The sequence below is a fragment of the Siphateles boraxobius genome, unplaced genomic scaffold, assembly GCF_051911475.1.
Source record: "Siphateles boraxobius isolate OS27281-9 unplaced genomic scaffold, OSU_SipBor_1 29, whole genome shotgun sequence".
Classification (NCBI taxonomy): domain Eukaryota; kingdom Metazoa; phylum Chordata; class Actinopteri; order Cypriniformes; family Leuciscidae; genus Siphateles; species Siphateles boraxobius.
The window spans coordinates 5,657,120-5,683,078 of NW_027508908.1; the positions used below are offsets into that span (position 1 = coordinate 5,657,120).

The 25,959-nt window shown below is 41.8% G+C and overlaps 4 protein-coding genes across 17 annotated transcripts in view; 2 read left to right on the top strand and 2 right to left on the bottom strand.

The window, feature by feature from the left end:
- Nucleotides 1-538: 538 nt before the first annotated feature.
- On the bottom strand, nt 539-3,454 carry cbr1 (carbonyl reductase 1). 2 transcript variants are annotated; one of them, XM_077246208.1, is made up of 4 exons: nt 3,322-3,454; nt 2,895-3,229; nt 1,705-1,812; nt 539-1,608 (listed from the first exon to the last, which is right to left on the bottom strand). In XM_077246208.1, exons 1-4 carry the CDS (start codon nt 3,381-3,383, stop codon nt 1,172-1,174), a joined length of 942 nt encoding a protein of 313 aa, XP_077102323.1. In that variant the 5' UTR covers nt 3,384-3,454; the 3' UTR covers nt 539-1,171. The 2 variants fall into 2 exon arrangements, with proteins under 2 accessions (XP_077102323.1, XP_077102324.1); XM_077246209.1 differs by having other exon boundaries at nt 2,895-3,193; nt 3,322-3,452.
- Nucleotides 3,455-3,565: 111 nt separating this feature from the next.
- Nucleotides 3,566-13,950, top strand: setd4 (SET domain containing 4). 2 transcript variants are annotated; one of them, XM_077246206.1, is made up of 10 exons: nt 3,566-3,752; nt 3,842-3,937; nt 4,007-4,044; nt 4,534-4,622; nt 4,733-5,162; nt 5,716-5,890; nt 5,961-6,042; nt 13,138-13,218; nt 13,399-13,522; nt 13,618-13,950. In XM_077246206.1, exons 1-10 carry the CDS (start codon nt 3,674-3,676, stop codon nt 13,744-13,746), a joined length of 1,323 nt encoding a protein of 440 aa, XP_077102321.1. In that variant the 5' UTR covers nt 3,566-3,673; the 3' UTR covers nt 13,747-13,950. The 2 variants fall into 2 exon arrangements, with proteins under 2 accessions (XP_077102321.1, XP_077102322.1); XM_077246207.1 differs by having other exon boundaries at nt 13,402-13,522.
- A 655-nt stretch (nt 13,951-14,605) lies between these two features.
- On the bottom strand, nt 14,606-20,379 carry cryzl1 (crystallin, zeta (quinone reductase)-like 1). Of its 5 annotated transcripts, none has more exons than XM_077246211.1 (14): nt 20,313-20,379; nt 19,874-19,955; nt 19,692-19,769; nt 19,420-19,492; nt 19,271-19,315; nt 19,119-19,187; nt 18,895-19,028; nt 17,842-17,953; nt 17,200-17,220; nt 16,946-17,044; nt 16,115-16,227; nt 15,876-15,981; nt 14,993-15,038; nt 14,606-14,818 (listed from the first exon to the last, which is right to left on the bottom strand). In XM_077246211.1, exons 2-14 carry the CDS (start codon nt 19,937-19,939, stop codon nt 14,719-14,721), a joined length of 1,062 nt encoding a protein of 353 aa, XP_077102326.1. In that variant the 5' UTR covers nt 19,940-19,955; nt 20,313-20,379; the 3' UTR covers nt 14,606-14,718. The 5 variants fall into 5 exon arrangements, with proteins under 5 accessions (XP_077102326.1, XP_077102327.1, XP_077102328.1 ...); XM_077246212.1 differs by having other exon boundaries at nt 20,189-20,318; XM_077246213.1 differs by lacking the exon at nt 20,313-20,379 and adding an exon at nt 20,174-20,306.
- Nucleotides 20,380-20,986: 607 nt separating this feature from the next.
- The window catches only part of itsn1 (intersectin 1 (SH3 domain protein)), a 54,506-nt gene continuing 49,533 nt past the window's right edge, over nt 20,987-25,959 (top strand). For 4 of the 8 annotated variants that reach the window (XM_077246232.1, XM_077246233.1, XM_077246235.1 and 1 more), the window contains exon 1: nt 20,987-21,218. The gene's annotated coding sequence lies outside the window, so the exon portion shown is untranslated. The remainder of the gene's footprint in view (nt 21,219-25,959) is intronic. The other 4 variants (XM_077246227.1, XM_077246229.1, XM_077246230.1 and 1 more) reach the window with 1 other exon arrangement.

Here is a 25,959-nt window from a genome sequence, read left to right on the forward strand (position 1 = left end):
ACCACAATACCACATCTGTCCAACGTTGGAGATTAACTTCAATATGACGTGGGATTCTGAAATCAAGCTGATTTTCATTTTCAACATTGTGTTTGGTCTTCTTAATGCGAATTGTGTCATTGTTTTGGAGCACACTAGCTTATAGATAACAGTAAGGCTAACATATCGATACTAAACGCCAAAAAACTTTAAATATGGCACTATTTGAGGGAACAGACATTTTAAGTGTCCGAAACCATTGTGGACGCTATTGAGTGCACTTATTCAATCTCACATTCAATCCCACTACTGGAACTGTGTTCTAGAAATAAATTTGATATTGATATGAGGGTAGGTAGGCAGGCATATATTCAGAGGCATAAGGTACTGTAAGTATTGCATACAACAATGCAAAACAATAATAAAACAATGCACTGACATTTACTTGAGTACTTTTACTTAAGTAAAAATCTTTAGTTTGTTGTGTACTTTGTCTACCTCTGGATATTCTCTTCCAAACCAGCACTTTTTTCCATGGATTTTAAGAGAAAGCAATACATTTGGGTGAGAAAGATCATGGAATTTTATTTATTTTTGTAATGCAAAATCTTCCAGATTCATGAAATTATTATTTATGCGTACAACATTCATCACATTCACAAAATTCGTTATAATCCACTGAGTAAAATTAATTTGTCATTTAGAATTAATTGATGTAGTTGACATTGTATTTGCATTTTGCATCATTAAATATTTAACATACACAAGCTGATATTCTAAACTATTGATCTTAAACTTATGAACACATAAATCCTGCAATATGGATCTTTGAGCACACATTTTGGTCTGTTCATTTGAACAAAACTGCAGGTTCCAGATGATGATGCATTTTCCTGTGTATGCATTGCATTTTAACAAAATTGTACTTTAAATGTTTTTTGGGTATACTTTTTGTCTATTCAGTAGAGGTTTGTTCAAATTTTAAAGCTTTTTGTGTTTTATTTACAATAATAAGAAATTACACAATGCACATAGTAACTTTGTGTATTTTTTGAGTACCTGAAGTCTTAGTTCAGTCCAAAACTTTCTAGAACTAGACTGTCTGAAACTGGAGGGGTTAGTCTGAATGTGTCTGAACTTGACTCCATCTTTTCAACACAAACAAACACAACCTGTTCTCTCTTTCTTTCTCTCACCAGGGCTGCACTTTCTTCTCTGAAACAAACTGCCCATGAGGCTCTTTGGCCCCTGCAGGCAGCAATGCCAAGTACACTGGAGTGATGGCGCCCTCATCTGGAGATTTGGTCGCATTTGGTCCAGCCATGTCAGTCCTGACCCATCCTGGACAGCAGGCATTGCATAGGATCTCATCTCCAGGCCTCTCTTTCGTCAGATTTCGGGCTAGGATTCTAGTCAGGGTCGTCAGGCCGGTTTTGGAGACCCCATACGCAGTGCTGGGCCAGCCTTTTTCTGAATGAACCCCTTCCTGAGCATCACGAACGAATCGCTCCATCAGCCCAACCAGTTCTTCCTCTGTGATGTCGTCGCTTCGGAAACGGGCCTGGAGTTCTGGACTGCAGCGGCTTAAAGCCATTGAGCCCATTCCGCTGGAGACATTCACTAGCCGACCTAGAAGCAATCAAAAAAGCATTTGAGGGAAGAGAGGAGAAGAGAAAAACCACCTGACAAGCAGGTTCTGCAAGGCATAACTGATATATGACTTACCTCCTGGCTTGATAATGGGCAAGAACACATTGCACATATCTCTAGTAGCAAAGAAATTGGTCTTCAGCGTCACATCTGCTTGGGTCCCAAAGGGAGTTGTGTCCGCATCTGACATGAAGAAATCAAACATTGTTTTCTTTACACATAACACAAAATTATGAGAAAAATGTTAACCCTCTGGTGATCTTCTGTCATTTTAGACTAAGCCATTTAGCATTTTGAATTTTTACTTCATCGGAATGGTATAAAACTTACAAATGTAATAGCAACTTTTCTCTGTACTTGACTTCATTTTTGAATAAGAATATACTCTCTACTCCAATACATTTGAGATAGTAATGCAATTACTCCTTACATTTTGCATGATGCCTAACTTTTTTGGCAGATTATTTCTGCTACAAAAAAAGCCAAATCGCCATCTACATCGGCATTGAGTGTCCTATATCTTGTGCGTTTTGCTCAGTACTCACCAAGGAGATGACATTACATGAATGTGACTGCATTAGCTGATCATTGTGAATCGCAGGTATTTTATATATGAGCAATCTTTTTCAAGTATATTGGTTTACTTATGCCCTTTTTGAGCCCTTAAGCTTAACTGAGACTTGAGTGTGTACTTTTAAGAGGCTGTTGTGTCGACCTTGATTTATTGCTACATTGAAGTGTTCAGTTTTTTTATTTCAGAAAATAAACATGTGATTGCTCTCCTCACAGATGAACTGTTTCTTGTTTTACCACTGGCATGTCTCTTAGTTGTTGAAGACTAGTGCATCATTGGGGGTTAAAGTATTGGATTTCAATGTAGGCTCAGTTTCACAGACAAGGCTTAAGCTAATCCCAGACTAAATGCATGTTTGAGCCGTTTTAACTGAAAGCAACTTGCACTGAAATATGCCAGTTCCATTGTTTTGTCTCAAGATGCACAACAGTAATGTTTTTACTAAGGCACGTTTATAAAAGCTACTTGAGTGTTTTAATTGAACAAAAGTCTAATCCTGGCTTAATCTAAACCCTGTCTGTGAAACCAGGCCTAAGACTTTTACTCAAGTCGTATTGGAATTGGTGACTTGTATCTTGTAAAGGAGTAATTTTCAATCCTTTACAAAATACAAGATACTGCTTTCACTAAGGTATCTGTAGTTTTACTCAAGTAAGGTTTCCAGGTACTCTTAAAAAATGTCTTTAATAACTTTTGAAGGCGATCCCAGCGTTGTTGACGAGCACGTCCAGGCCCCCGTACTTCTCTCTGAAGAAGTCCCGTGCTTTGCGGATGCTGTTTGGGTCATTGATGTCCAGCTGATGGAAAAGAGGAGTCAGCCCCTCCTTCTTCAGACTGTCCACCGCTGCGGTTCCTAGACCAGCATCTCGGGCTGTCAGGTAAACGTCCCCGGCGTACTGTTTGCACATTGCCCGCACGATTGCGAACCCGATGCCTTTATTTGCACCCGTGACCAGAGCTACTTTACTGTTGCTCATTGCTGTAATGTGTCTACAATGGAAAATAAACTGAAAATAACTGGATATCCTGTGGCATAACAGAAACAACAGCCTAATCAATAAAACAACGAATTTGAATGCATATGGAAAACGTATGCATGGTTACAACAAAACACGTACCTGTTCTTGTCCGTCCAGTTTTGTTTTTGCCTGTTTTTAGTGTGTCGCTGCTTACTGCGCATGCGCGGAGGAATACGCTTTCATAAGCATCGCAGTTTGATATTTATGTCATGTGCATCAAGTTTTACTTACCGAACGAGAAAAAAATTGGAGTGCTTTGAATTATTTTTTAAACGTCAATATTTTAAATTATTTTTTATACATACTACGATTGGTTAAAACTAAGACAATGACGTAACGAAGACCTAAGCACGTGATCCGGCTGTGTTTTTGACCATGTGGATGAGTGTTTTGTTTCTAACTGAAGTTTAGAATGACAAGCTTCATGTAGGTGTTATGTGGAAACTTTAAGATGAATAAATCTGGGTGCCGTACCGGGAGAAGAGCGAGGAAAAAAAGACGGAAAAAACACGAGTCTCATGTCTCCAAAGGTATTCGGTTTCTATGCTGATATATTGTAACTTTGTATTAGAGTGTGTATAATGCTTAAATAAATGTTTTGTATGTATTTTGGTCCTAGTTACTCTGACTCACGAAGTACAGTTTGTTCTTTTGAGGAGATGGCTGAAAGAAAGAGGATTCACCTCACAGTCTCTCATCCCTGTCAACTTCCATGGCAAGTAACCGCTGTAGATAGTTTTCACACTTATGTAATGATTATGCTAACTTATAATTTTTTCCTCAGACACTGGAAGGGGGCTTATGGCAACTCAGACTATCAAGGTACTATATACTGCAGGTCAAAAGTTAAAAACATTGTTTTTACTTATGCTCAACAAGGATGCATTTATTTTAACAAAAAATATTATTAAAATTAGTATATTATTACTCTATATATTATTATTATTTAAAATACCTATCTTTTCTAACCTATCTTTTCTTTTCCTTTGTTATATATTTTACTATGTAATTTACTCCTGTGGTAGTTTTTTCAGCAACCTTTACTCCAGTATTCAGTGTCAAATAATTATAATATGCTAATATGGCACTCAATAACCATTTCTTATTTTTATCACTGTTGAAAACAGTTGTTGCTTCATATTTTTGAAAATATATAGCATGAAATACTACCATTCAAAAGTTTTGGGTAAGCAGTTCCAACAACATTTTAAGAAGTAAAAACTGTTTTCAACATCGATAATAATAAGAAATGTTATTGATTGGATTCAAATATCTGAAACCACATTGAAAATATATTTGTCACCCTTTCAGGCCAAAGACATGGTGATTTCCTTACCTGAGAAATGCTTACTAACATCCAGCACAGTTCTGAAGAGTTACATGGGTGACTATATTAAAAGGTAGTTTTTGGATCGGTATATCACCCCAAAACAACATTTAAAAATGAATCCTTTTGGAGGACCATGTAAGATTTTCTGTGCACCAAAATATTTTCTCTTTCTAACTGTAGATGGCATCCTCCCATATCTCCTCTTCTGGCTCTGTGTTGTTTCCTCATTGCTGAGAGATATCGTGGAGATGCATCAGAGTGGAGTCCCTACATTAATATCCTCCCAAAGACCTACACATGCCCTGTGTACTTGTCTGATGACATCATAAGCCTTTTGCCTAGGAGTCTCCAGAAAAAAGCTACAGAGCAGAAAGAACAGTTTCAGGAACTATGCTGCTCTTCCCTGATGTTTTTTAACTCCCTCCAGCCACTCTTCAACCAGCCCACAGAGGAGTTGTTTACCCAGGATGCAATGCGGTGGGCTTGGTGTAGCGTTAACACGCGTACAGTGTACATGGAGCATGATCGGAGCAACTATCTCTCCAGGGAGAAAGATGTCTATGCACTTGCACCATACCTTGACCTGCTCAACCACTGTCCTAATGTCCAAGTAAGAGCATCTTACAGAAATACACAACTGTTCAAACGTTTGGGGTCAGTAAGATTTTATGTTTTTAAAATAACACTCTTATGCTCACCAAGGCTGCATTTAATTGATATTTTTAAAATGACCTTTTTTCTATTTGAATATATTGTAAAATGTAATTTATTCCTGATCAAAGCTGTGTTTTCAGCATCATTACTCCAGTCTTCAGAGTCACATGATGCTTCAGAAATCATTGTGATATCTTGTTTTGCTTATTATTATCAATGTCGAAAACTGTTGTGCAATATTTTGGTGGAAACCGTGATACATTTCTTTCAGGATTCTTTGATAACTAGACAGTTTTTTTTTTTTAAAAACAGCATTTATTTGAAATAGAAATCTTTTGTAACGTTATAAATGTCTTTACTGTCACTTTTGATCAATTTAATGGTGTATCATTTACTTTGTAAAAAATCTTACCGACCCCAAACTTTTGAATGGTAGTGCAATTTCTTACAAAACAATAAAGTTGCATTGCTATAAGTAAGGAGAATTTTGAACTTCCCCTGGTGCGCAGGTTGAAGCTGGCTTTAACAAAGACACTTGCTGCTACGAGGTTAAAAGTGTCCAAGGCTGTAAGAAGTTCCAGCAAGCATTCATCAATTACGGTCCTCATGATAACCACAGACTGCTTTTGGAATATGGCTTTGTTGCTCCTGGCAACCCCCACAGCGTAGTATATGTGGATTTAGGTAAGCAACATTCATACTGAAATATTACATTTTCTGAACCTGTATCAATCACTATTTGTTGTTATTGTAGGAACTCTAAAGTTGTGTCTAAACGAAAGAGACAAACAGCTAACACAAAAACTACTCTACCTGAAGGACAATGATTTTTTAAGGTAAGTAATAGATATATTATGTCAATAACAATCATATGTGACATTTTTGGGTATCATGGTTTCCACAAAACTATTAAGCACACCTTTTTTTAAAGGTCTTTTTTACACAGGAGAACGACTCGGTTACTAACGTAACCTCGGTTCCCTGAGAGGAGGGAACGAGTATTGCGTAAGTAGCTTACGCTATGGGAAAACTCCTTTTCTCGAGAATATTGAAGTCTTTATGTAAAACGCATTGCAGCTGCACAGCTGACAGCAATGAACGAAGGCAGCTCGGTCATTGGCTGTGCTGCGGCAACTTGCTCGAACCAACGACGGGGCGACTCTGAATGCGCGACCAATGAGCGCGCTTCGCGCCCGCGCGCGTCAGAGCCCGCCAAGATGGGCGTGGCCAAGAGCTATATATTGGGCGCCCCGTCATGAGAGTTCTTTAGGTTAAAACGACTGAAGCGAACTAACCAAGCACAAGCACGGCAGCTTACGCAATACTCGTTCCCTCCTCTCAGGGAACCGAGGTTACGTTAGTAACCGAGTCGTTCCCTTTCGAGAGGTCTCTCCTATTGCGTAAGTAGCTTACGCTATGGGAACACCATGCAAAACGCCGTGCGTGCTGAACTTCGCCTTATGATAGCCAGAGGCAGGTGCCTGAGCTAAAAAAGCAAAGTTATCATCCAACTAGCCGGCAGAGGCGAGCTTTATATGTGGGAAAGAATACAGAGCGGCTAGAAGGCGCTCAGTGTGACACAAGCACATACATAATCTAGATACGAACTCGTAGTTCAACTAGCATCATGCTGATAGTACATTGGAATGCAGTGTCGGGACCTGTAGGTTGTAGAACCTGATAAATGTGGACGGTGAGGCCCAGCCTGCCGCCGCACAAATATCCTCGATCGGTATCCCGCTCGACCATGCCCAGGAAGAAGCCACACTCCTGGTGGAGTGTGCTTTGACTCCCCAGGGGCATTGAAGTCCCTTAGCTTCATAAGCCAGCGCTATAGCTTCAACTATCCAGTGAGAGATTCTCTGCTTTGAAACGGCGGAACCTTTCGTACGGCCGCCAAAGCATACAAACAGTTGTTCTGTCTGTCTGAATAGGGCAGAACGCTCCAAATACACTCTGAGAGCCCTAACGGGGCAGAGTAGATTAGCGTCGTGTTCGTCTGCTGGGGACGATAGCGCAGTTAGGGAGATAACCTGTGCTCTGAAGGGAGTGGTGAGCACTTTAGGAATATACCCATGTTTCGGTCTAAGGACGACCCTGCAGTCGTTAGGTCCGAATTCTAGGCAGGCAGCGCTTGTCGAAAGCGCGTGCAGGTCGCCCACTCTCTTGACCGAGGCGAGTGCCAGCAAGAGCGCAGTCTTGAGCGAGAGCTGTTTAAGGTGCACGGTTCGGAGTGGTTCGAACGGAGGCCCTTTAAGAGCGTCTAGGACAGTAGCTAGGTCCCAGATCGGCACTGAGGGGGGGCGTGAAGGGTTCATCCTCCTAGCGCCCCTTAGGAAACGAATAATTAGGTCGTTTCTTCCCAATGGACGTTCCATTACAGGGTCGTGTGATGCTGTGATGGCCGCCACATATACTTTGAGCGTGGAGGGGGCGCGGCCCGCCTCCAGAAGCCCTTGTAGAAAAGCGAGTACGTTCGTAATCTCGCATGTTTCAGGGTTCAGGCCCTTGGCATTACACCAGACACTGAACACTTTCCATTTCTGGGCATATAAGCGTCTCGTGGAGGGCGCCCGCGCCTCAGCGATGGTTTTTAGTGCTCCGCTCGTGAGGTTCCTGGGAACCCGTTGAGGGGCCATTCATGAAGGGCCCACAGATCGGGGCGGGGATGAAATATCATCCCGTTGGCCTGACTGAGGAGGTCTGGCCTCAGTGGAATCGGCCGTGGTGCAGATTGCATTTGCATCAGATCTGGAAACCATGTTTGGTTCTTCCAGAGTGGGGCTATCAGCAGCACTGCGTCTTTCTCCTCTCTGACCCGACTGATGACCTGCGGTAGCATCGCGATCGGGGGAAAGGCATATAAGGGACGGCTCGGCCAGCTCTGGGCGAGCGCATCCATGCTTTTCGTGAAGAAAAGAGGGCAGTGCGCGTTCTCCTTGGAGGCGAAGAGGTCGATCTCCGCTTTGCCAAAGGTTTTCCATAACCAGTGAATCGTCAGCGGGTTGAGAGCCCATTCTCCTGGGAGAATTTTGTCTCTGGATAGCATGTCCGCCCCCTGGTTCAGGGCACCTGGCACATGCGCTGCTCTCAGCGAGCGCAAGTTGTGCTGGGACCATAAAATGAGTCTCCTGGCCATTGAATGCATGGAGCTCGACCTGAGTCCACCCTGGCGATTTATGTACGATACTACCGTCATGTTGTCCGTTCGGACCAAGACGTGTTCGTTTCTCAGCTGTGGGAGCAGGGCTCTGAGAGCCAAAGCGACCGCTTTCATTTCCAGACAGTTTATGTGTAGGCGCTTCTCCGGGTTTGACCAAAAGCCGGAGACAGGCCTGCCCTCGTAAAGGGCCCCCCAACCTATTTTGGAGGCATCTGTCGTTATCATCTTTCTCCTTGTGTTCACACCCAGACTCACGCCTGACTGGTACCAGTCGGCGGCTTTCCAGTGCGTCAGGGCTTTTATACAGCCGTGGTTCGCTCTGATTAAAAGGTGGCCCGAACGCCACGCGTGAGTAGGGACGCGGCTCTTGAGCCAGCGTTGGAGAGGGCGCATATGCAACAATCCTAGCTGGAGTACGGCCGATGCTGAGGCCATGAGACCGAGCATCCTCTGAAACCGCTTGACGGGGGCGAGCGCACCCGCCCTGAATGATGTTGCAAGGCGCCGGATGGTGAGCGCGCGCTCTGATGAGAGACGCGCTGTCATTTGCATCGAGTCTAGAACTATTCCCAGGAAAGAAATCCTCTGGCTGGGAGATAGTATGCTTTTTGCAAAATTGATTCTTAGACCCAGGCATTCTAAATGGCTGATAATCCAAGATCTGTGTGTTATTAACTGACTCTCTGATTGTGCTAGAATCAGCCAATCGTCGAGATAATTCAGTATTCGCACTCCCCTTCGCCTTAGGGGGGAAAGTGCTGCATCCATACATTTCGTGAATGTACGGGGAGCCAGGGACAGGCCGAACGGAAGTACTGTGTACTGGTACGACTGTCCCTCGAAAGCGAATCTCAGAAACGGCCTGTGATGAGGCGCTATTGGAATGTGAAAGTAAGCATCTTTCAGATCCACTGAGAGAAACCAATCTCCTGGGCGTACTTGCGCGAGGATATGCTTGGTTGTTAACATTCTGAACGAGCGAATCATTAGTGCTTTGTTCAGGTGTCTGAGATCTAGGATGGGGCGGAGACCGCCATCCTTTTTCGGGACGAGAAAATAGCGGCTGTAAAAACCTGCCTCGCTCAGAGAGGGGGGAACAGTTTCCACAGCACCCTTTTCTATTAGTTTGCGCACCTCGGTGCGTAGAACATGTGAGCACTCTTTTCTCACTTTCGTCTCGACCACAGTCGTAAAACGTGGTGGTCTGCGAGCGAACTGGAGCGAGTATCCGTGCTTTACTATATTCAATACCCATTTCGGCATATCTGGAATATTTTCCCATGCCGCTGCGTGTACAGATATGGGCTGAATACAGGCTAGGGGCGGGCCGCTGTGACGCAGGGACCCGGCCAGCGAATCGCCTGAGCTCATAGCTCTCAGAGGCGCGGGCGCGCGCTGAGCAGCTGAGTGAATGGGCGCGTGTGTGATTACAGCAGCGCGCGCTGTGTCTGTAAAACTCGCAGCCTGGGCTGGGGTTGTGTTTGACACTGTAAGGACGGTGTTTATAAGTGGGGGTGCATAAACAGTGGTAGGCACACGCGTCACTTTTATAATGTTTCCCGCTTTTACTGGGGATGAATTTATAACTGTGTGAACAGTGCTTGTGTGTAGTGGTGCGTACATGACCGTAGGCACGTGATCTACATTCATGGGGTGCGCAGCTTGAGCTGGGAATGAATTTGGCACTGTTTTGACAGTATCTGGGAATGCACACCTTGTGGACATGTGAACCCTTAGTGACACAGGCAGAAAAAGACTCTTTTTGTGTTTTCTGTGCGTCGCCGTAAAAACGGCGTTTGTTTGCAGGTGAGCGAGCTCTGTGACTGGCCCATTGACTGCTGTATGAACATATCCAGCCGCCTGTAAGGGGACTGGGTAATGCTTGAGCTTTTGCAGAGAGAGTGGTCCGGCTTTTGCGAGACACGCACTCTCTCTTTTCATTCTTGTGGCTAGGACGGCTTTCGAGGCTCGGGGTTCAGCACAATCTTGGGCCGAGGACCCCGTCGCTCAGAAGGCGGCTTGCGGTTGTGAGAGCGCGAGCGGCGTCGAGCGTCAGCCTGAGGCGCGGGCTGAGAGGCGGTGGGGGCTGTTCTAGCCCGCTGCGGCTGCGGCGGCCTCTGTCTGCTCTGCGATGAGCTGGAGCGCTTGGGCAGGAAATGCCGCATAGCTTGTGAAGCATTCTGGGCCTCAGTGAAGCGTTCGGCGAAACCCTTAACCGCCGGTCCAAACAGCCCGCTGGTGGAGATAGGCGCGTCGAGAAATGGCGCCTTATCCGCGTCCTTCATCTCAGTCAGAGTCAACCACAGATGGCGCTCGAGAACAGTCAAATTAGCCATGGCACGGCCGATAGACTGGGCGGTGGCCTTCGTGGCTCGCAGGGCTATGTCAGTCGCGCTGCGTAGGTCCTTAAAGGCTTCGGGTTCGGGGCCAGACTCGTCCATAGAGCGGAGAAGCTTGGCTTGGAACACTTGAAGTACCGCCATAGAGTGAAGCGCTGATGCAGCTTGGCCGGCGGCGGCGTAGGCGCGACCGGCGAGAGCTGAAGTAGTGCGGCAGGGCTTCGAGGGGTGGGAAGCTTTGGCTTTCCATCCGGTGGTGGAGGGCGGGCAGAGATGATTGGCCACGGCCTCCTCGAGGGGCGGTGTTCCCTCGTAGCCTCTTTCCTTCGCGCCGTCCACAGAGGAGAGCGAGGAAGAAAAAGAAGGCTTTAGGCGCGCAGAGTGGGGGGCTTTCCACGACTTGGTGAGTTCGTCGTGAACTTCCGGGAAGAAGGGAGAAGGCCTTTGCCGAGGGGCCTGCTGGCGCCCCTGCAGAAACCACTCATCCAGTCGGCTCCGGGTTGGTTCTTCGGGAGAAGACCAATCGAGCCCGAGGTCTTCCACGGCCTTAGAGAGAACGCGGATAATCTCGCTATCCATGGTGGAGCCCCCGCTCGCGCTAGCTAGCGTCGACGGGGCGGGGTCGAGAGTGGAGCCCGGCCAGTCGTCCGATGCAGCGTCGATTGACAAGCTGTCATCCATTCCCCCGTCGTCCTCGGACGCGCCGAAAGTCACAAGGCCCACCGCTCTGCTAGAGGGGTGTGGGTCCGGCTGGGTGAACTGAACCGGCGGTGGGGAAGGCAAGAGCGGCGGTGAAGCACGCGGAGACTGGCTCGGCGTGACGTCACTGAGCTCAGGTTCAGGAAGCCTCTGTGAGCGGCGCTTTTTCTTAGTGCGCGGCTCGAACAGAGGGATGGCGGCGATGGGCTCGCTCACGGCGAAAGCGGCGAGGCGAGCCCGCAGTGCGGAGAGACCCAGGTCGTCACATTCGGGGCATCCGCCCTTGGTCAAAGCAGCTTCTGCGTGGTCCCGGCCCAGGCAGCGAGCGCAGATGATGTGACGATCCCCGTCCGGGAGAAGGTCTCTGCACGACGCGCAGGAAGGCATTTGAAACAACGCCTTGGAAAATTTGCTCTTTTACAAGTGTCGCAGAGCGAACAGATGTAAATACTTGCGTGAGCAGTACGCCGGATGGCTCAGTAGGATCGCGTTAGAAGGCGGCTGAAGGTGCCGACGTCCTCGTAGCAAATCCCGCTGGTATGCTTTTCGACGGCGAAGCTTCAATAATCCGGAGGATCCAGCGAAGAAGGTGTTCGCTGAAGGAGATTAAATCTAAAGAACTCTCATGACGGGGCGCCCAATATATAGCTCTTGGCCACGCCCATCTTGGCGGGCTCTGACGCGCGCGGGCGCGAAGCGCGCTCATTGGTCGCGCATTCAGAGTCGCCCCGTCATTGGTTCGAGCAAGTTGCCGCAGCACAGCCAATGACCGAGCTGCCTTCGTTCATTGCTGTCAGCTGTGCAGCTGCAATGCGTTTTACATAAAGACTTCAATATTCTCGAGAAAAGGAGTTTTCCCATAGCGTAAGCTACTTATGCAATAGGAGAGACCTCTCGAAAGGGAACATTGTTTTGGTTGTGCTTCGGCTCTGCGTGACTGTGCGGATGAATATGGTTATCCTAATCCTCATAAAACATTTAATACTAGGCTTAAGCGATATAACTAGTTTAGATGGAAAGGATCTCAAGCTGACTAGCTGAATGACGTTAGTGTTGCTATACACTTTAATAGACACGGTACTTCCTTGAAAATAAATTCCAGCACAGCACTACAACAAACATAATGAAATGACCCTTCACAAATATAATGCTTTACAATCATCTCTATTAGACTTACATATGGCAATTTATTTGTTCAATAAAATACCTTACTCACCCATCGAGTAATAAAAATGTAATCTCGTCGCTTTTAAAACAATTCAAATCCCTCAGTTCTCGCCATCTCTGAAAAGGCCAAGCTAATGTTGATGATTCTCGTTTTATTTCGAGCTATCACGTTCTCTTTTTGCAAGCAGATGCTCTGTTCTGTTGTTTTTATAATGGGTGATTCACCGGACGTTCGATATTTATCGTGTTTCGTGTCAACCTTTCTTGCTTGTTGTCAAGACAACTAACCTTTGCCATTTTTAAAAAAAAAATAGCTTGCAAGGAATGCAGCATAAAAAGGCCACATTACTGTTCTTACAGTTTGATGTATAACTGTGTAATGTTGCAGTTCTTGAAGAGTGTTAATTTCGAACTCTGACTTAAATTCATGATCTTGGGGACATTTAGCAGTTCTAATAAATTCTGTTGCATCATTATGTGTTCATTATGACAGAGGCCAGTTCTTACAGTACAGTTAGTGTATAGAACAGCAAATTCAGTTCCCATATGTTCTCACTCTTCAGAAACTTGACATTTGGGATGGATGGCCCTTCCTGGCGACTGATGACTGCACTGAGACTGCTGTCCTTGACACCTGAGCAATAGTGAGAAGTTATCATCCTAAACACATTGTTTGTATGAGTGGAAATTTGACTGTGTGAGTGTGTGATCATGCAAAATACAGGCCACAGTCTTGTCATTGTTATTGCTTTTACTTGCATACATTTTATTTCATGACAATTATTTGAATACATTCAAAACTCACTTAATGCTGTTGTCTGCAGTAGTAGTTGGAAGAGTGTCCTCTTGGGGGCAGCAGTGAGCCAGGATAGGGAAGAGTGGTGCATTCAGTCTGCCCTAAAGCTTTGCAATAACCTCACTGATGGCAATGTCAAAGCACTAGAGAGGGTGAGTCTAATTATAATCTATTCATTCTTAATGCTTCCTGTGTCTAATTAAAGATTTGAAACCACTTACAGCCCAAGTCTTTCCATTTTTTACAGCTATCGCAGCTCAAACAGGGTGCAAACCTGTCTCGCCTTGAACAACTGTGTGTGGTGGAGAGCCTGAGACTAGAGGAGCAAAGGATTCTGGAACACACACAAGTGGTTCTTCAAAACAATAGACAGTGAGACAATAGTCACTGTGGTAACAGTAGGTCATTCCTCAGGCTGTCACTGCCAAGATTTTAAACGCAAGCCAAGACTGAGTACAGAACCAACAGATCCGGTTAACCATTGCACTACAGCCCTTAACCCAATCATCTCTAATGCTATAGGAAATATGGAGTCTAAAATATTTAAAAGAATAGTTCACCCAAAAACTAAACACTCAAACCTGTATGTCTTCCTTTTTTTTCTGTGGAACTCGAAAGGAAACATTTTTAAGAATGTTCATGCTGGTCTTTTCTACCGTTGTAGTTATCTTAATTTTGTCCGAAAAGAACAATGCTCACTTTCACTGCATGGAAATGATCTGCGTGAACATATTAGTAACATCTAGCGAGTAGAACTTTTTAGGTGAACTTTTTCCTGTATGACAATTTTGATAATAATTGTGGACAGGAAGACAAGGGGACATTTAGGATAATGAGATCTTAACAAATACCAATCTTCTATTGAAAGCAAATGAGCTGCATGCTGAGTTTTTGATAGAAGACCACTGGTAATCAAATGCATACCTCTGAACAATGATGCCGGATTCTAGGTCAGCGTTATCTGTCCTTTTCCACACAAAGCTGCCCATATTAATGGGCAAGAGAAATGGGATCAGATGGTGGCGTTAATAATCCATTGGGAATGCTTGAGAAGGGGAGAATCGCATCTAAAGTATGTCATAACTAGGCTAAAGTTCCTAGCCAAAATATTTCACAAAATATCAATTTCAAATGTTTATTTTATATATATATATATATATATATATATATATATATATATATATATAGTTTTTGGTTTGTGATGTGTCTATTGTTTTGGAAAACAAGGAGCTTGATTTCCATTTAAAGAATTTTAATGTTTACAATAAAAGTGCAACTGACAACATGAGATTAATAACAACAACGACTACAATTTACATTATTATGGAAAACATATTTTCAGTCCTCTTTAAAGCTTAACAACTATTCTCTTCCTTGTTTGCTTTCTCTGCACCATCTCCATGGAGACCGTGGCTTCATATAAAGGCACAGGTTGCTCCAACTGCGGCCTGCGTGGAGACAACAGTCAAATTCAACAAAGATGATTTCACACTTTTCCTCTCTGCATTACAGACACAGTCCACATACATTCAGTTTTAAGTCCATAATTTCTCCTCCTGTACAGACTCTCATTCACGCAACCTTTTGCTCCTTTCACACACTTGTTTATTCCTCATTCTCACCTGAAAGTGCCTGTGCTTAGTTTATCCATCACATCTTTCAAGATATCTGAGAGAGAGCAGACTAAAGGCGAATAACCCAGTTACTGACCGGAAACCATGTGTCTTGCATGTTGTTGAAAAGATCGTTCCAGTAGCCTGAGGACACTGGGAGAAAACCCTCAGGTCTCAAATATATCAAATGGGCATGGAAAAACCATATGCACACTGAGGAACCCAATGACCTCATTGCAACATATAGCGATTTTAAAAAAAAATGTCTGATACAATCTAGTCAGATCTCTTTCCTTCATTCCACTTGAGAGTAAAACATTAGTGGTTTGTCTAAAGAAAAAAGATCTGCCTATCAGAGCCAGAGTCTATATTGAGGCTTCATGGCAAATCATTTACAAAAGAAAATGCATACAAGTCACTTTGGATAAAAGCATTTGTTAAATACATAAACTACACTATAGATTGAGCTTGATCTCTTAAACATAGGCTGCATTTACATTACATGGTCCAAGTGACCCAATACCAATTTTTCCCTCCCATGTGGCACAGATCGGATATATGACCCACGAACGTGTAAGGAAAAAAGCACATGGATTCTGATATTCTCAGATCGATTATAGGCCTGAGTCATATAAATCTGATATTAATCGGAAATGGGGATTTCGTTCTACCATGTGAGCGGACAGATCAAAAGATGATGTAAGATGGTCTTCAAAAAACTCGGATCAATCGGAATTGGGCATCAAGACCTGCAGTGTAAATGCGTATTTGAGAGTTTTTGACTTTTCAATGCTGATAAACAAAGCAGAGGCCTGAATGCTTTGTGATATAACTGGGCCAATCAAGAGCCAGTGTTCAGTTACAGATTAATTAAGTTTGTAGTAAAAGATACGAAGATATCGGCCCTGCTTGGCACGAGATGATGTCCACACCTCGTCATTAAGGAACGAGAGAGACGCTGCCTTCAGGAAAAGAATGTGGCTGTCAGGAGGATCCAGCTTGGAAAAGAGGATAAGAATGATTTTATTAAGTGTATCTAAACCTGCTGCAAGTCAATCAATATTTGATGGATAAAATGAAGACAAAATGCTGAATGTTAAAGTATATTGAAGAGAACAGGGAGCGACTAACCTGTAAGTGTTGTTCTGTGGTGACCCAATGACCTCCAACTGAAAGAAGGGTAAGGAGGTCATGTTTATGTGGGCGATGCCTCTGAGTTTCTGCCTCCTCCTCATAGAGTCTCACTGTTCAAGAAAGGCTCAAAATCATACACTGCTAATTGAAACTGAACTATGTGAAAATTAACATGACATTAGAAGTGTAAATGTACACTACCATTCAAAGGTTTGAGGGTCACGTAAGATTATTTTTAAAGAAAATGAATGCTTTTATTCAGCAAGGACACATTAAATTCTGCAAAAGTTATACTTAAGTCTTTTACAATTGTACAAAAGATATCTATTTCAAATAAATGCTGTTTGAACTTTCTATCAATCACAATATTCTGTAAAGTGCATCAAAGTTTCCACAAAAATATCAAGCACAGCTATTTTCAACCTAATAATAAATAATAATAACAATAAATGTTTCTTGAGCACCAAAACAGCATATTAAAATAATTTCTGAAGGATCATGTGACACTAAAAACTGGAGCAAAAAATTCAGCTTTGCCGTCAGAGGAATTAATTACATTTCAAAATATATAAATAGAAAACGGTTATTTTACAATGTAAAAATATTTCACAATATTACTGTTTTTACTAAAAAAAACATTTCAAAGAAATGCCGCCTTGTTGAGCATAGACTTCTTTAAAAAAAAAAAAAAGGTAGTGTAAATTAAATTACATTTTGCAACACAAATGTTTATAGGACTCAAAGTCAGTATTTATATAATTAATTAAAACCAGATATGAGAAGACTACGTTGAAATGGTTAGAAATGTCATATAAAGTAGCCGTAAACCTCCTGAATCAATGATGATGTCCACTCCAAGACCTCCAGTTTCTTCAAGGCACGAGTCCACCAAGTTCTCCTTTGAGTCCCACACTCTGATCACTCGAGCTGAAGGAAGAGATATACATTTCAGTACTGATGCTAAAAAAAACATCTAATATCAACAAAACATTTAAAATACTTGTACATGGTGTCAATCAAAGAATATGTTAGTGTGAATAGATATATACCTATAGAAGAGATTTCTGCCGTACACAACTTACCTAAAAGTGATTCCTGCACACCTTGAGCAAGTGCAAACAGCAGGAAGAAACAATATGAAGAAAGACACATGGCGAAGAAAGACAAAGAAATGATCAAGGTAGAAGTGAGAAGATAAAGAAAAGTTTTGACAATCAATGTGAGTGAATTTAAAGAAAAAAAATCTAGGACAAATCTGTTTTGATTTTCAGAGGAACAAAGAAGAAAGGAAGAGGTTTGAATCTTTGAAATATGAGAACATGCCCTCTGCAACAATCAAAACTTATAGATTTCTACATTTGATTAGACTACTTTGGTAGATTTAAGACTTCTCGCTTATACATAAAATGTGAAGATGGTTTTCATATGCTCGTGAAATGAGAACACATCTAACACTGTAAATACAAAAGAACAGATAACTTTACAAGAGATAACAACTAGAGATTAAAAAAAGATTTGCCCCATTTCGCTCCCCAGCCTGACATTTCAGTTTGTCTGGTGTTTATCAGGGATTTCAGAATAACTCATGCCAAGTTTTTCAAGAATCAAAACTTCCAGTGAAGCGGTAAGTCAAACCAAGCTTGGAATCCCTCCTAAACTGACACTTCATTGAGAAAATATCTTGGCTGTCATTCCTCTCCACAATGCACACTTTTAGTACCCACCCACACTCGGTCGGAGCTCTTCCAAAAACTTCTGGTCGTCCGGAGACAAAGCTGTAGCCAAGACTTTCACACCGTGATAGTGGGCGAGCTGAATGGCCAGAACTCCAAAGGGCTGCATGCACACAAAACAGGAAGTACGATAATGATTTTAGACATCGAATGCAGGGCGCCAAACAATGCTTATAGATATGCTGTGCTGATTCTGATATGAGAAGACAACTAAATGATAACAACAAAAATCCTTTTTTTTTTTTTTAAATCAATATATGAAAAAATTGACTTGTTTCAACATTGATACAGTATCGTTCAAAAGTTTGGGGTCAGTAAGATTAAAAAAAAAAAAAAAATTAATACTTTTATTCAGTAAGGACACATTAAATTATTCACGTTACAGTAAAGATATTTAGGCCCAGTTCATAGACAGAGCTTAGATTAGGCCAGGATTCTTAGTTTAAATAGGACATTTCACAAACTTAGGGAAAAAACATTAATGGTGTGCATCTTGAGACAAAACAATGGCACTGACATATTTTAAGATATGTTAGTGCAAGTTACTTTCAGTTAAAACAGCTCAAACATGCATTTTAGTCTGAGACTAGCTTAAACATTGTCTGTGAAACCGTGGGTTAAAGTGTTAACCAAAGATTTCTATTTCAAATATATGCTGTTCTTTGGGACTTTCTATAAATCAAAGATTGCATCACATTTTCCAAGATATTTTAAGCAGCACAACTGTTTTCAACATTGATAATAGTAAGAAATGTTTCTTAAGCAGCAAATCAACATATTAGAATGATTTCTGAAGGATCATGTGACACTAAAGACTGGAGAGTAATGATGCTGAAAATTCAGCTTTGACCTCACAGGAATAAATTATTTTTAAAATATATGACAATAGAAATTAGTTATTTTAAATGGTAATAATAAGTCATTTTTTTTAAATCAAATAAATGCAGCTTTGGTGAGCATATGAAATTTAGAAACTTCCGAACCCAAACTTATACTAAAACTAATAGGAATCATCCGGAAGGTGGGCTCTGCACAGATACCTACACCAGCCCCATCCAAAACTAGTACAGTCTGACCCGCAGCCATCCGAGCCAGAGTATGGAGAGCAGTGTACGCCCTGAGACCGTCTTTAATGACCGCTGCTGCTTCAAACCAGCTCACTTTCTCAGGTTTCTGAACTGTTAGCATATGGAAAACAAAAAGTACATTGTCAGAGAAGCAGTGTATCTTTAAGGAACTAGGTAGGATTGTAATGCGAACAACAATACCTAAATTATATTCATCAATAAGCACTAAGGAACAAAGGCCAGACTGCTCAGCATCCAGAGGGAGAATTCCTGAGAAGACATGCAAATGTTTATTTGATTATCTACATATAGAGCAGACTCTAATAAAAAAGAGAGTCTGATAAAGTTCTTACCAACAACCTCATCATCTGGCTGGAAAAACGTCACTTTGGGTCCAACTGGAAAAGGATATGCATCGCATTAGATTTAACGGTCAAGTTTATTTGGTTAGTAATCAGCAGTAAAATGTAATGGCGTCAAATACACAAGAAGTCATGCAAACCTTGTAGAACAACCCCAGTGATCTCCCTTCCAACTGGGACATTCTCGCTCTCAAGCCTGAGGTCTTCGTACAGCTGAAAAACAGATTAAGAGATGGATGCAAATATTCATAAAAAATAAAATGTAGTCTGTGAAATGAGGGCTAAATAATGTCCATCATGTTTTGTAAACATCTTTGAAGTTTGAGCCTCCATACGCTCTTCTGCAGGTCAATCACATTAAATCACTAGACGTCGTTCAAGATCTTGTAGACATGGTGGAAAATCATATTACCTTGAAATCAACCGGACTAAGTGCACATATTTTTACTTGAACTTTGACCTGATGGCTGCCGATGTTAGTGGGTGCATTCTGTGAAAAAAAGCAAAGGACGTCAGACAATTTCAAATGCCTTATTACAGATTTCTTTAGGATACTTTGGATATGTAAATCCATGCATTTTCAGGCACTCTCACCGTCTCCTGTAAGACAAACTTCACATCACCCTGATCTCCACCTGGTTTACAGTAAAGTCCCTTCATGGCAATTCTAGCTGTTCTGGAATAATAATAACACAATCAATAAAAATAACAGAATAAGAATAGCACAAGCAATGACAACAAGCTGATTGAAATGCTGTATTAAACATATTATTGTAATAGTATGTAATACAGAATGATCGCGACAGAAATTCATCACATTTATTGCATGTGCAATCTCTTTTGCACTTGAACTGTTCAAGTTAAATATGATAAAATCCAATTTATGCAGAATACCTTACTCTTGCTTACTAAGTTAGCTGCTTCTTTTCCTACGCATAACCCTTTATGCCTCGCTAAAATTGGTGATATAATGTCTGCTTATGTTACGCTATATAATATTTTTGCAGGTAAGAGTATTATAGAAGATACTAACATGTAGTTGACTGCGGTAGTGTTTTGTTCATTTCCTTCACGTGACTCGTCACACGTGACGTAGTGGAGTAGAAGAAGAAGTATAAAAACAGAGAAAGGAAACGCAAACAGCTCAGATGAATGAGGGATTATGTTAGATAACCGCATATTTGAACTAAATAAATGTCCTCAGAAAATCTACAACATAGAGACCGATATAACGTTACTCTAAATAATATCAATGTAGCAGTTTATTTTTAAATAAATAAATAATGTAATAAATCAGCAATGTCTGCTTCGTCCAACGAATCGTCATTTATAAATGAGTCTGTTGAATAGATTCACGATGCATGAACGATTCGTTGACGAGGCGGTTCCCGAGTCGAGTTTAGGATCAATTCGTAACAAACCGACAGCACTGAGAAAGAAAAAGCGTACAAAATTACAAATAAAAAAGTGTGTCAATGGAAACGAGTCGTACTTCCCCCTTCCATCCTACTAATTAATTACATATCTATCATATATTCAAATTTATAAACGTAGTATTTATAGATTAAAAAGATATAACGTCAATAAACTGCTGTAAATACATTAAACAGAAATACATTTAATAAAGAACACAACATATTTCCTCTAGTGTTCTTGGTGAATGAATTCGTTGGGCCACAGTGCGCCCTCTGTCGTCATTATACGCACACACACGGATGCCTGAATGACGTCCGCAAGGTTTCATTTTTCCCCCTTTTTACTTCATTACTGGCGAAGCTGTGCGGAGGAAACGAGGAGCCAGAAGGAGCAGCGAAATAAGCCTGGAAATTATCTCGCTCATTTTAAATAAGGAAAAAAGAGCCCGCCGCCTGTCATCCCATGCTCCTGTAGTTTATTCCCTCACAGAGTGTTGGAGATATAATGGAAACTGAATGATGAGGTAAGAGTGTTTGTGTGTGTCAGGCCGATTGTCCTTTTTTGACAGTGACTGTGTCCGCTGCGCGAGCGAGCAATCCACAGCATTTCAGCGCGCGCTTTCGTGCGAATTTAGTCGCTCGCGAGAGGCATTGATCACTTCAACGGTTATTTCAGCTCAGTAACACTAATACTACTATCCCCTAGTCGTTTATTCATAGAAATAGGCCTATGTATGCTCCCTGTTCGCGCAGAGATTGCAGCTAAAGCTCAGCTCTGATTTAACGTTACTGGTTTAGCTAGCACACCGGCTAACGGCTGCTGGTGTGATATTATCAGTGACAGCAGCTCGAAAACTGAGGATTTCTGTGGTAAAACCGCATGGACCTAGTGGCCTATTAGGACCATGAGAGGGCTGAGGTGATGTGTGTTATATGTAGGATGTTGTAACATTGAGTTTAGTCAATGTGCTGGTGTTGCTGAATAATGAAGATACAGCTCATCTCCACACATGGCTGCAGGTCTCATCTCCACACATGGATAATATCCAGCCATCTCTTCTCCAATGCAGTGTCAATACACACGTGAGTACATGTTGGCCAGGAGAAACACAAGTTATTCTCCTGTGATTATGTCTAAAGGAAGGTGATTAAGACTCAGATACTGTAGTGCTGGCTGGCCGTGGATTTGGGTGCTTTGTCTTAAAGCCACTATCATGTGTAGTATGTAAACACTGTCAGATTGGACTGGAGGGAGGTTTATGAGATCTTATGAGAAATGCAGCTGGAGGCTTTTTGGCCTGAAACAGTATGGTCGTAAACCTGGTCAGGTCCTGGTTTATAGAGACACTCCTTGATCGCATGACTAAAGTGGAAAACCTCCCACACTGAGTAATGCCTCAAAAATGTGACCTCAGGCTGATTTAATAGCAGATCTTAACATAGGATCTTCCCAAATTTTTAAAGATTGAGTTGTCCAAGCATAAACATCTTAACCAATATTGATTGAAATATCAGTTCATCTGAATTTTGAGGTGTTTCTACAATTGGCTGTTTGAGTGCTTAATAATATTCCAATAATAATCCAAATTTTGGTCATATTCTGATCTTATATTAGTATAAAAACATCAACCTGGTTGACATAATCATATTAAGCTTGTTTTTAGAAACTTGGTTTCTAGAAATCGGAGAAAACTGGCATATGTGTATTAATCAGTTTTTTTTTTAAAGTAAAAAATACCCATCATAACCGAATGTCAATTTATATTCGCGTAAAGAAATCAAAGTAATTCTGGGTGTCGTGTATTTTAAATAATGAGTCTGGATTCGAACTGTATAAACGTGTTTACTTTAGTTCCTTCAGGCAACGTTTAACTTCCATAATGCATAAAACATCTCATGCGTGAGAAGTTCTTTATTTTAATAACTATTACTTTAATATCTTTAAATGAAGTAGCCTAGCATTTATAAGAGTCTTATATACGATATTTTGCAGATGAATGAAAATGAATGGGTCGATTAGACTACTGTTCGAAATGTCCAATCAAGCTAAAAGCATTTCCCTTATTACCAGATGAGAATAAAATGGAAGCAATGCACATTTTATGCCATACAGTAGTTGACACTAGACTATAACAAATAATAATCCCAAAATGTAAAAATATACAACCTGCTCCACTTTCCTGCAACACTACAAACCTGCAGTTAGTGTTGTAACTCTGTTTATCGGTCATATCGGTCTTCTATTGGTCACACATCTTCACCTGATAAGAATTCACAGCTCAGTCACCAAACTTGACCATTGGAACACCGTGAAATGCAAAACTTGCGTTTCTGGTGTCCCGCATTTGCATGCGTATGAATGACATTCAATCAAAATTTAATTTAGAAAAGGGCCTTTAATCTGAAAGTAATGTTCATGTGAACATGCTCAGTGTCAGTGGTGCTTCCATTCTTGTTTAGATGAGGATAATGGAGCGTTTGAAAGCCTCTGTTTTAAGTGCAGGCTCAAGAGGAGCTTATTGTTAGGCCATTCAGTTCATGAGTCATTAGAGGCTGTTTTTTGCAACCTCAAGTTTATCCGGCCACTTTCTCTCCCTGTCTCTTCACTATCCTCTGTTCCCCATCCCCCACAGGTGTACAGCAGAGATTTAGTCTGGGGTGTGAGATAAAAGAGATCCTCAATCCACTGTGCATCGCTCGATCTCAGCAGGATGGATGATAGGCCAGCGGTGTGTGTGTGTGTGCGTGGCTGGTCTTTTTTTGTTCACCGCTGATGTACGCGCTGCCCTTTAGCTGCTCACTTTGAAATTTGTTTCTCTTTGTGCGATCGTTGGCTCAGAAGCAGCTTTTTGTCTAGATAATTAGGTTAGCAGGAAGAGAGCTGGACCCTCAATCTCTCACCCCAATGCTCTGCTCCAGAAGGCCTGAATAATTTCAGTTACTCCTGCCTGCTTTTTGCTGAACAAATTAGAAATGGTGGTCTGTAAGTGTATTTGCTTTGCTCCTCAGGGGCTTTAATGTAAAGCTGTGTTTATAGCTTGTGAATATACTTCTGTAGGGCAGGGTCTGTCATTTTCTAAATGCATAATTTGCGATGAAATAATATGTAGGCCTATGTTATACAACATTGTGATTACTGTCTGATTAATATGAATGCATCCTTGGCCAAGTCAAACTACAGTTGGATTATCGAGTAAATCAAATCAAAATGATTTGTATAGCGCTTTTCACAATGCACAACATATAAATTAGCCGCGTTTCCGCTTTCGGGCCAAAAACGGGCGTGCAAGGGCCAGTCGCGTTTCCACGGTCAGCATTAAAGACTTTTAAAATAATTTACTTCAAAACTCACTTTCATGTTTGAAGGCCTTCTGTTTGTGATCCGATGTAAATTCTGATCACCCTATAAGGAAATATGTATACGCAATGCAAAAGACTACGCACGCTAACCATTACCATTTATAGGCTAGTAAACATGGTAAATATGAACACTTGAAGAAATTAGACAAATCATAAAGGCCATCACAATCATGTTTTTTATTGTATCCTTCAGTCTCGTCTCTTACCGGACTATCATAAAATAAAGCAACTCTTTTTTCGGGAGCTTCCTCTGCTTCTCTGACTGATAATATAACTGTAGTCTACTGAGAGAGAGTGCTAAAGCTCCTCAAGTCGTATTTTTGATGGCATATTTGTAGGAATTATCATTCTTTCTAAATGTGATGTAAATATGTCCTGTAACTACCAAATAAACAGAAACAGAGGCGACTGAATAAGTAAAGCCTTGTTTATACTCAACGCGTCCGCAAGAGCGCGAAGGTTCGCGCGGCAAAATGACGTCATTGCGGTGTGGGCGGTCGTGCGCGTTGGGTGCGCAAGACCCCATTTCGGGCATAGCACTTTTTGTAACATCGCGCGCGGCGCCACATCCGAAGATGAACGACTTCGAGCCAAATCTGGCCGAACTGGTACGTCTGTATCCGTGTATACCTTCTATACACGGATAAATTTGCATTGATGGGCGAAAAATGGACTGGCTCCCACTGGCCCGACAGTGGAAACACGGCTATTGTTTCAGAGCAGCTTTATAGAATATCATGATGTTTGTTGATGCTTATAATATCTTAATGCCTTTGTCACATTTATCAGATTAGAGCTGGGCAATAATATAGTTTACATTTTGTGACAATATAAGCAATCAAGCCACTGAGAAATGCGGTACGTATATGGTGTGTATATATATATCGCCCTATGATAATGGATATACTTAAATATCCAACTTTAATATAAAAATAACAATATAATATAGTTAATATTTTTTCTGATATAAAGCACTTGCTTCAGTTGCTTGCTCTTTGTGCGGGTTTGCTGCATATAAATTGTTACTGACAATATACCTATGTTTATCCTCATTTTAATGCATATTTTGTTATTGTAGTAAACCTATATAGGTATAGATCAGCCATGAATCTTTAGTCTGGCTATTTAGGGTGTGTGGCTTCTTGTACAGAGCAGTGACTGTCTGTAACCTTGTCTTAACATTGGACAGAAGCACAACAATACAGGCCCTCTTCCGGAAGCTGTTGTATTTAGTATCCCGGCCGATTCTTTCTTTACCGACTGATCCCGGCTCAGATTCTGCTCAGACGAAGCTCTATAAAATCCATTGAAGAAGTACTATCCGTTCTCGCTGTTACAGCTGAGCTGTTCTGCCTACCTCAGCTGCCGAGAAAGCACTTCTGACTCCGTGGGTTATGGCCTTTCTTTAAATGCTTCAAGATGGAAGTGAACAAATGATACGAGACTAGATTTTGGACTGTGGTTTTTGTTTTTAAACTTGAGAACAGTGAAGAGAACAGGTTGCGATACTGAATCTTTTACTAGCCTAGCAGCGTGTTATGAAAGATCGTTTTGGGTGGTTTGCTATCAGTGATGATAAAAGCTTGAAGTTCCACTTCATTTTAAGCTGGATTTCTCTGCATGTGTCTGGAGTGCATTAAATATGGGTGGAGTGCACATTGTGTGTGATTTATTGAGTAGTGAAAATAGCTGTTGGGGGTGTCACTGGAACCATAAGCATCTCTGAGTCTGAATTTTATTTGAACTCTCTAAGACTAGTGAGACTGACTCCCACATCTCTTTCTGTCATGCCTTAAAGAAAACCAGTGATTTGCTCTTCTCGAGTTCCTTTGCTTTCTAGTCCCGTATCAGGTATTGATGTTGACAAGGTTGAAATTGGATTCATTCAGCGACTGTTCAGGCTCA

What these genes read in the sequence shown, in the direction of transcription:
- cbr1 (XM_077246208.1), bottom strand. Translation starts at nt 3,383, where the DNA reads ATGCGCAGTAAGCAGCGACACACTAAAAACAGGCAAAAACAAAACTGG. An exon ending in CGCTGGGATCGCCTTCAAAA is followed by an intron (nt 1,813 to 2,894) that starts GTTATTAAAGAC and finishes TCTTCATGTCAG; the next exon opens with ATGCGGACACAACTCCCTTT. An exon ending in GCCCATTATCAAGCCAGGAG is followed by an intron (nt 1,609 to 1,704) that starts GTAAGTCATATA and finishes GATTGCTTCTAG; the next exon opens with GTCGGCTAGTGAATGTCTCC.
- setd4 (XM_077246206.1), top strand. Translation starts at nt 3,674, where the DNA reads ATGAATAAATCTGGGTGCCGTACCGGGAGAAGAGCGAGGAAAAAAAGA. An exon ending in CGAGTCTCATGTCTCCAAAG is followed by an intron (nt 3,753 to 3,841) that starts GTATTCGGTTTC and finishes TTTTGGTCCTAG; the next exon opens with TTACTCTGACTCACGAAGTA. An exon ending in TGGCAACTCAGACTATCAAG is followed by an intron (nt 4,045 to 4,533) that starts GTACTATATACT and finishes TCACCCTTTCAG; the next exon opens with GCCAAAGACATGGTGATTTC.
- cryzl1 (XM_077246211.1), bottom strand. Translation starts at nt 19,939, where the DNA reads ATGAAGGGACTTTACTGTAAACCAGGTGGAGATCAGGGTGATGTGAAG. An exon ending in CATCATCATTGATTCAGGAG is followed by an intron (nt 16,228 to 16,945) that starts GTTTACGGCTAC and finishes TTTCTTGAACAG; the next exon opens with TGAGACTCTATGAGGAGGAG. An exon ending in CTAAGCACAGGCACTTTCAG is followed by an intron (nt 14,819 to 14,992) that starts GTGAGAATGAGG and finishes GTCTCCACGCAG; the next exon opens with GCCGCAGTTGGAGCAACCTG.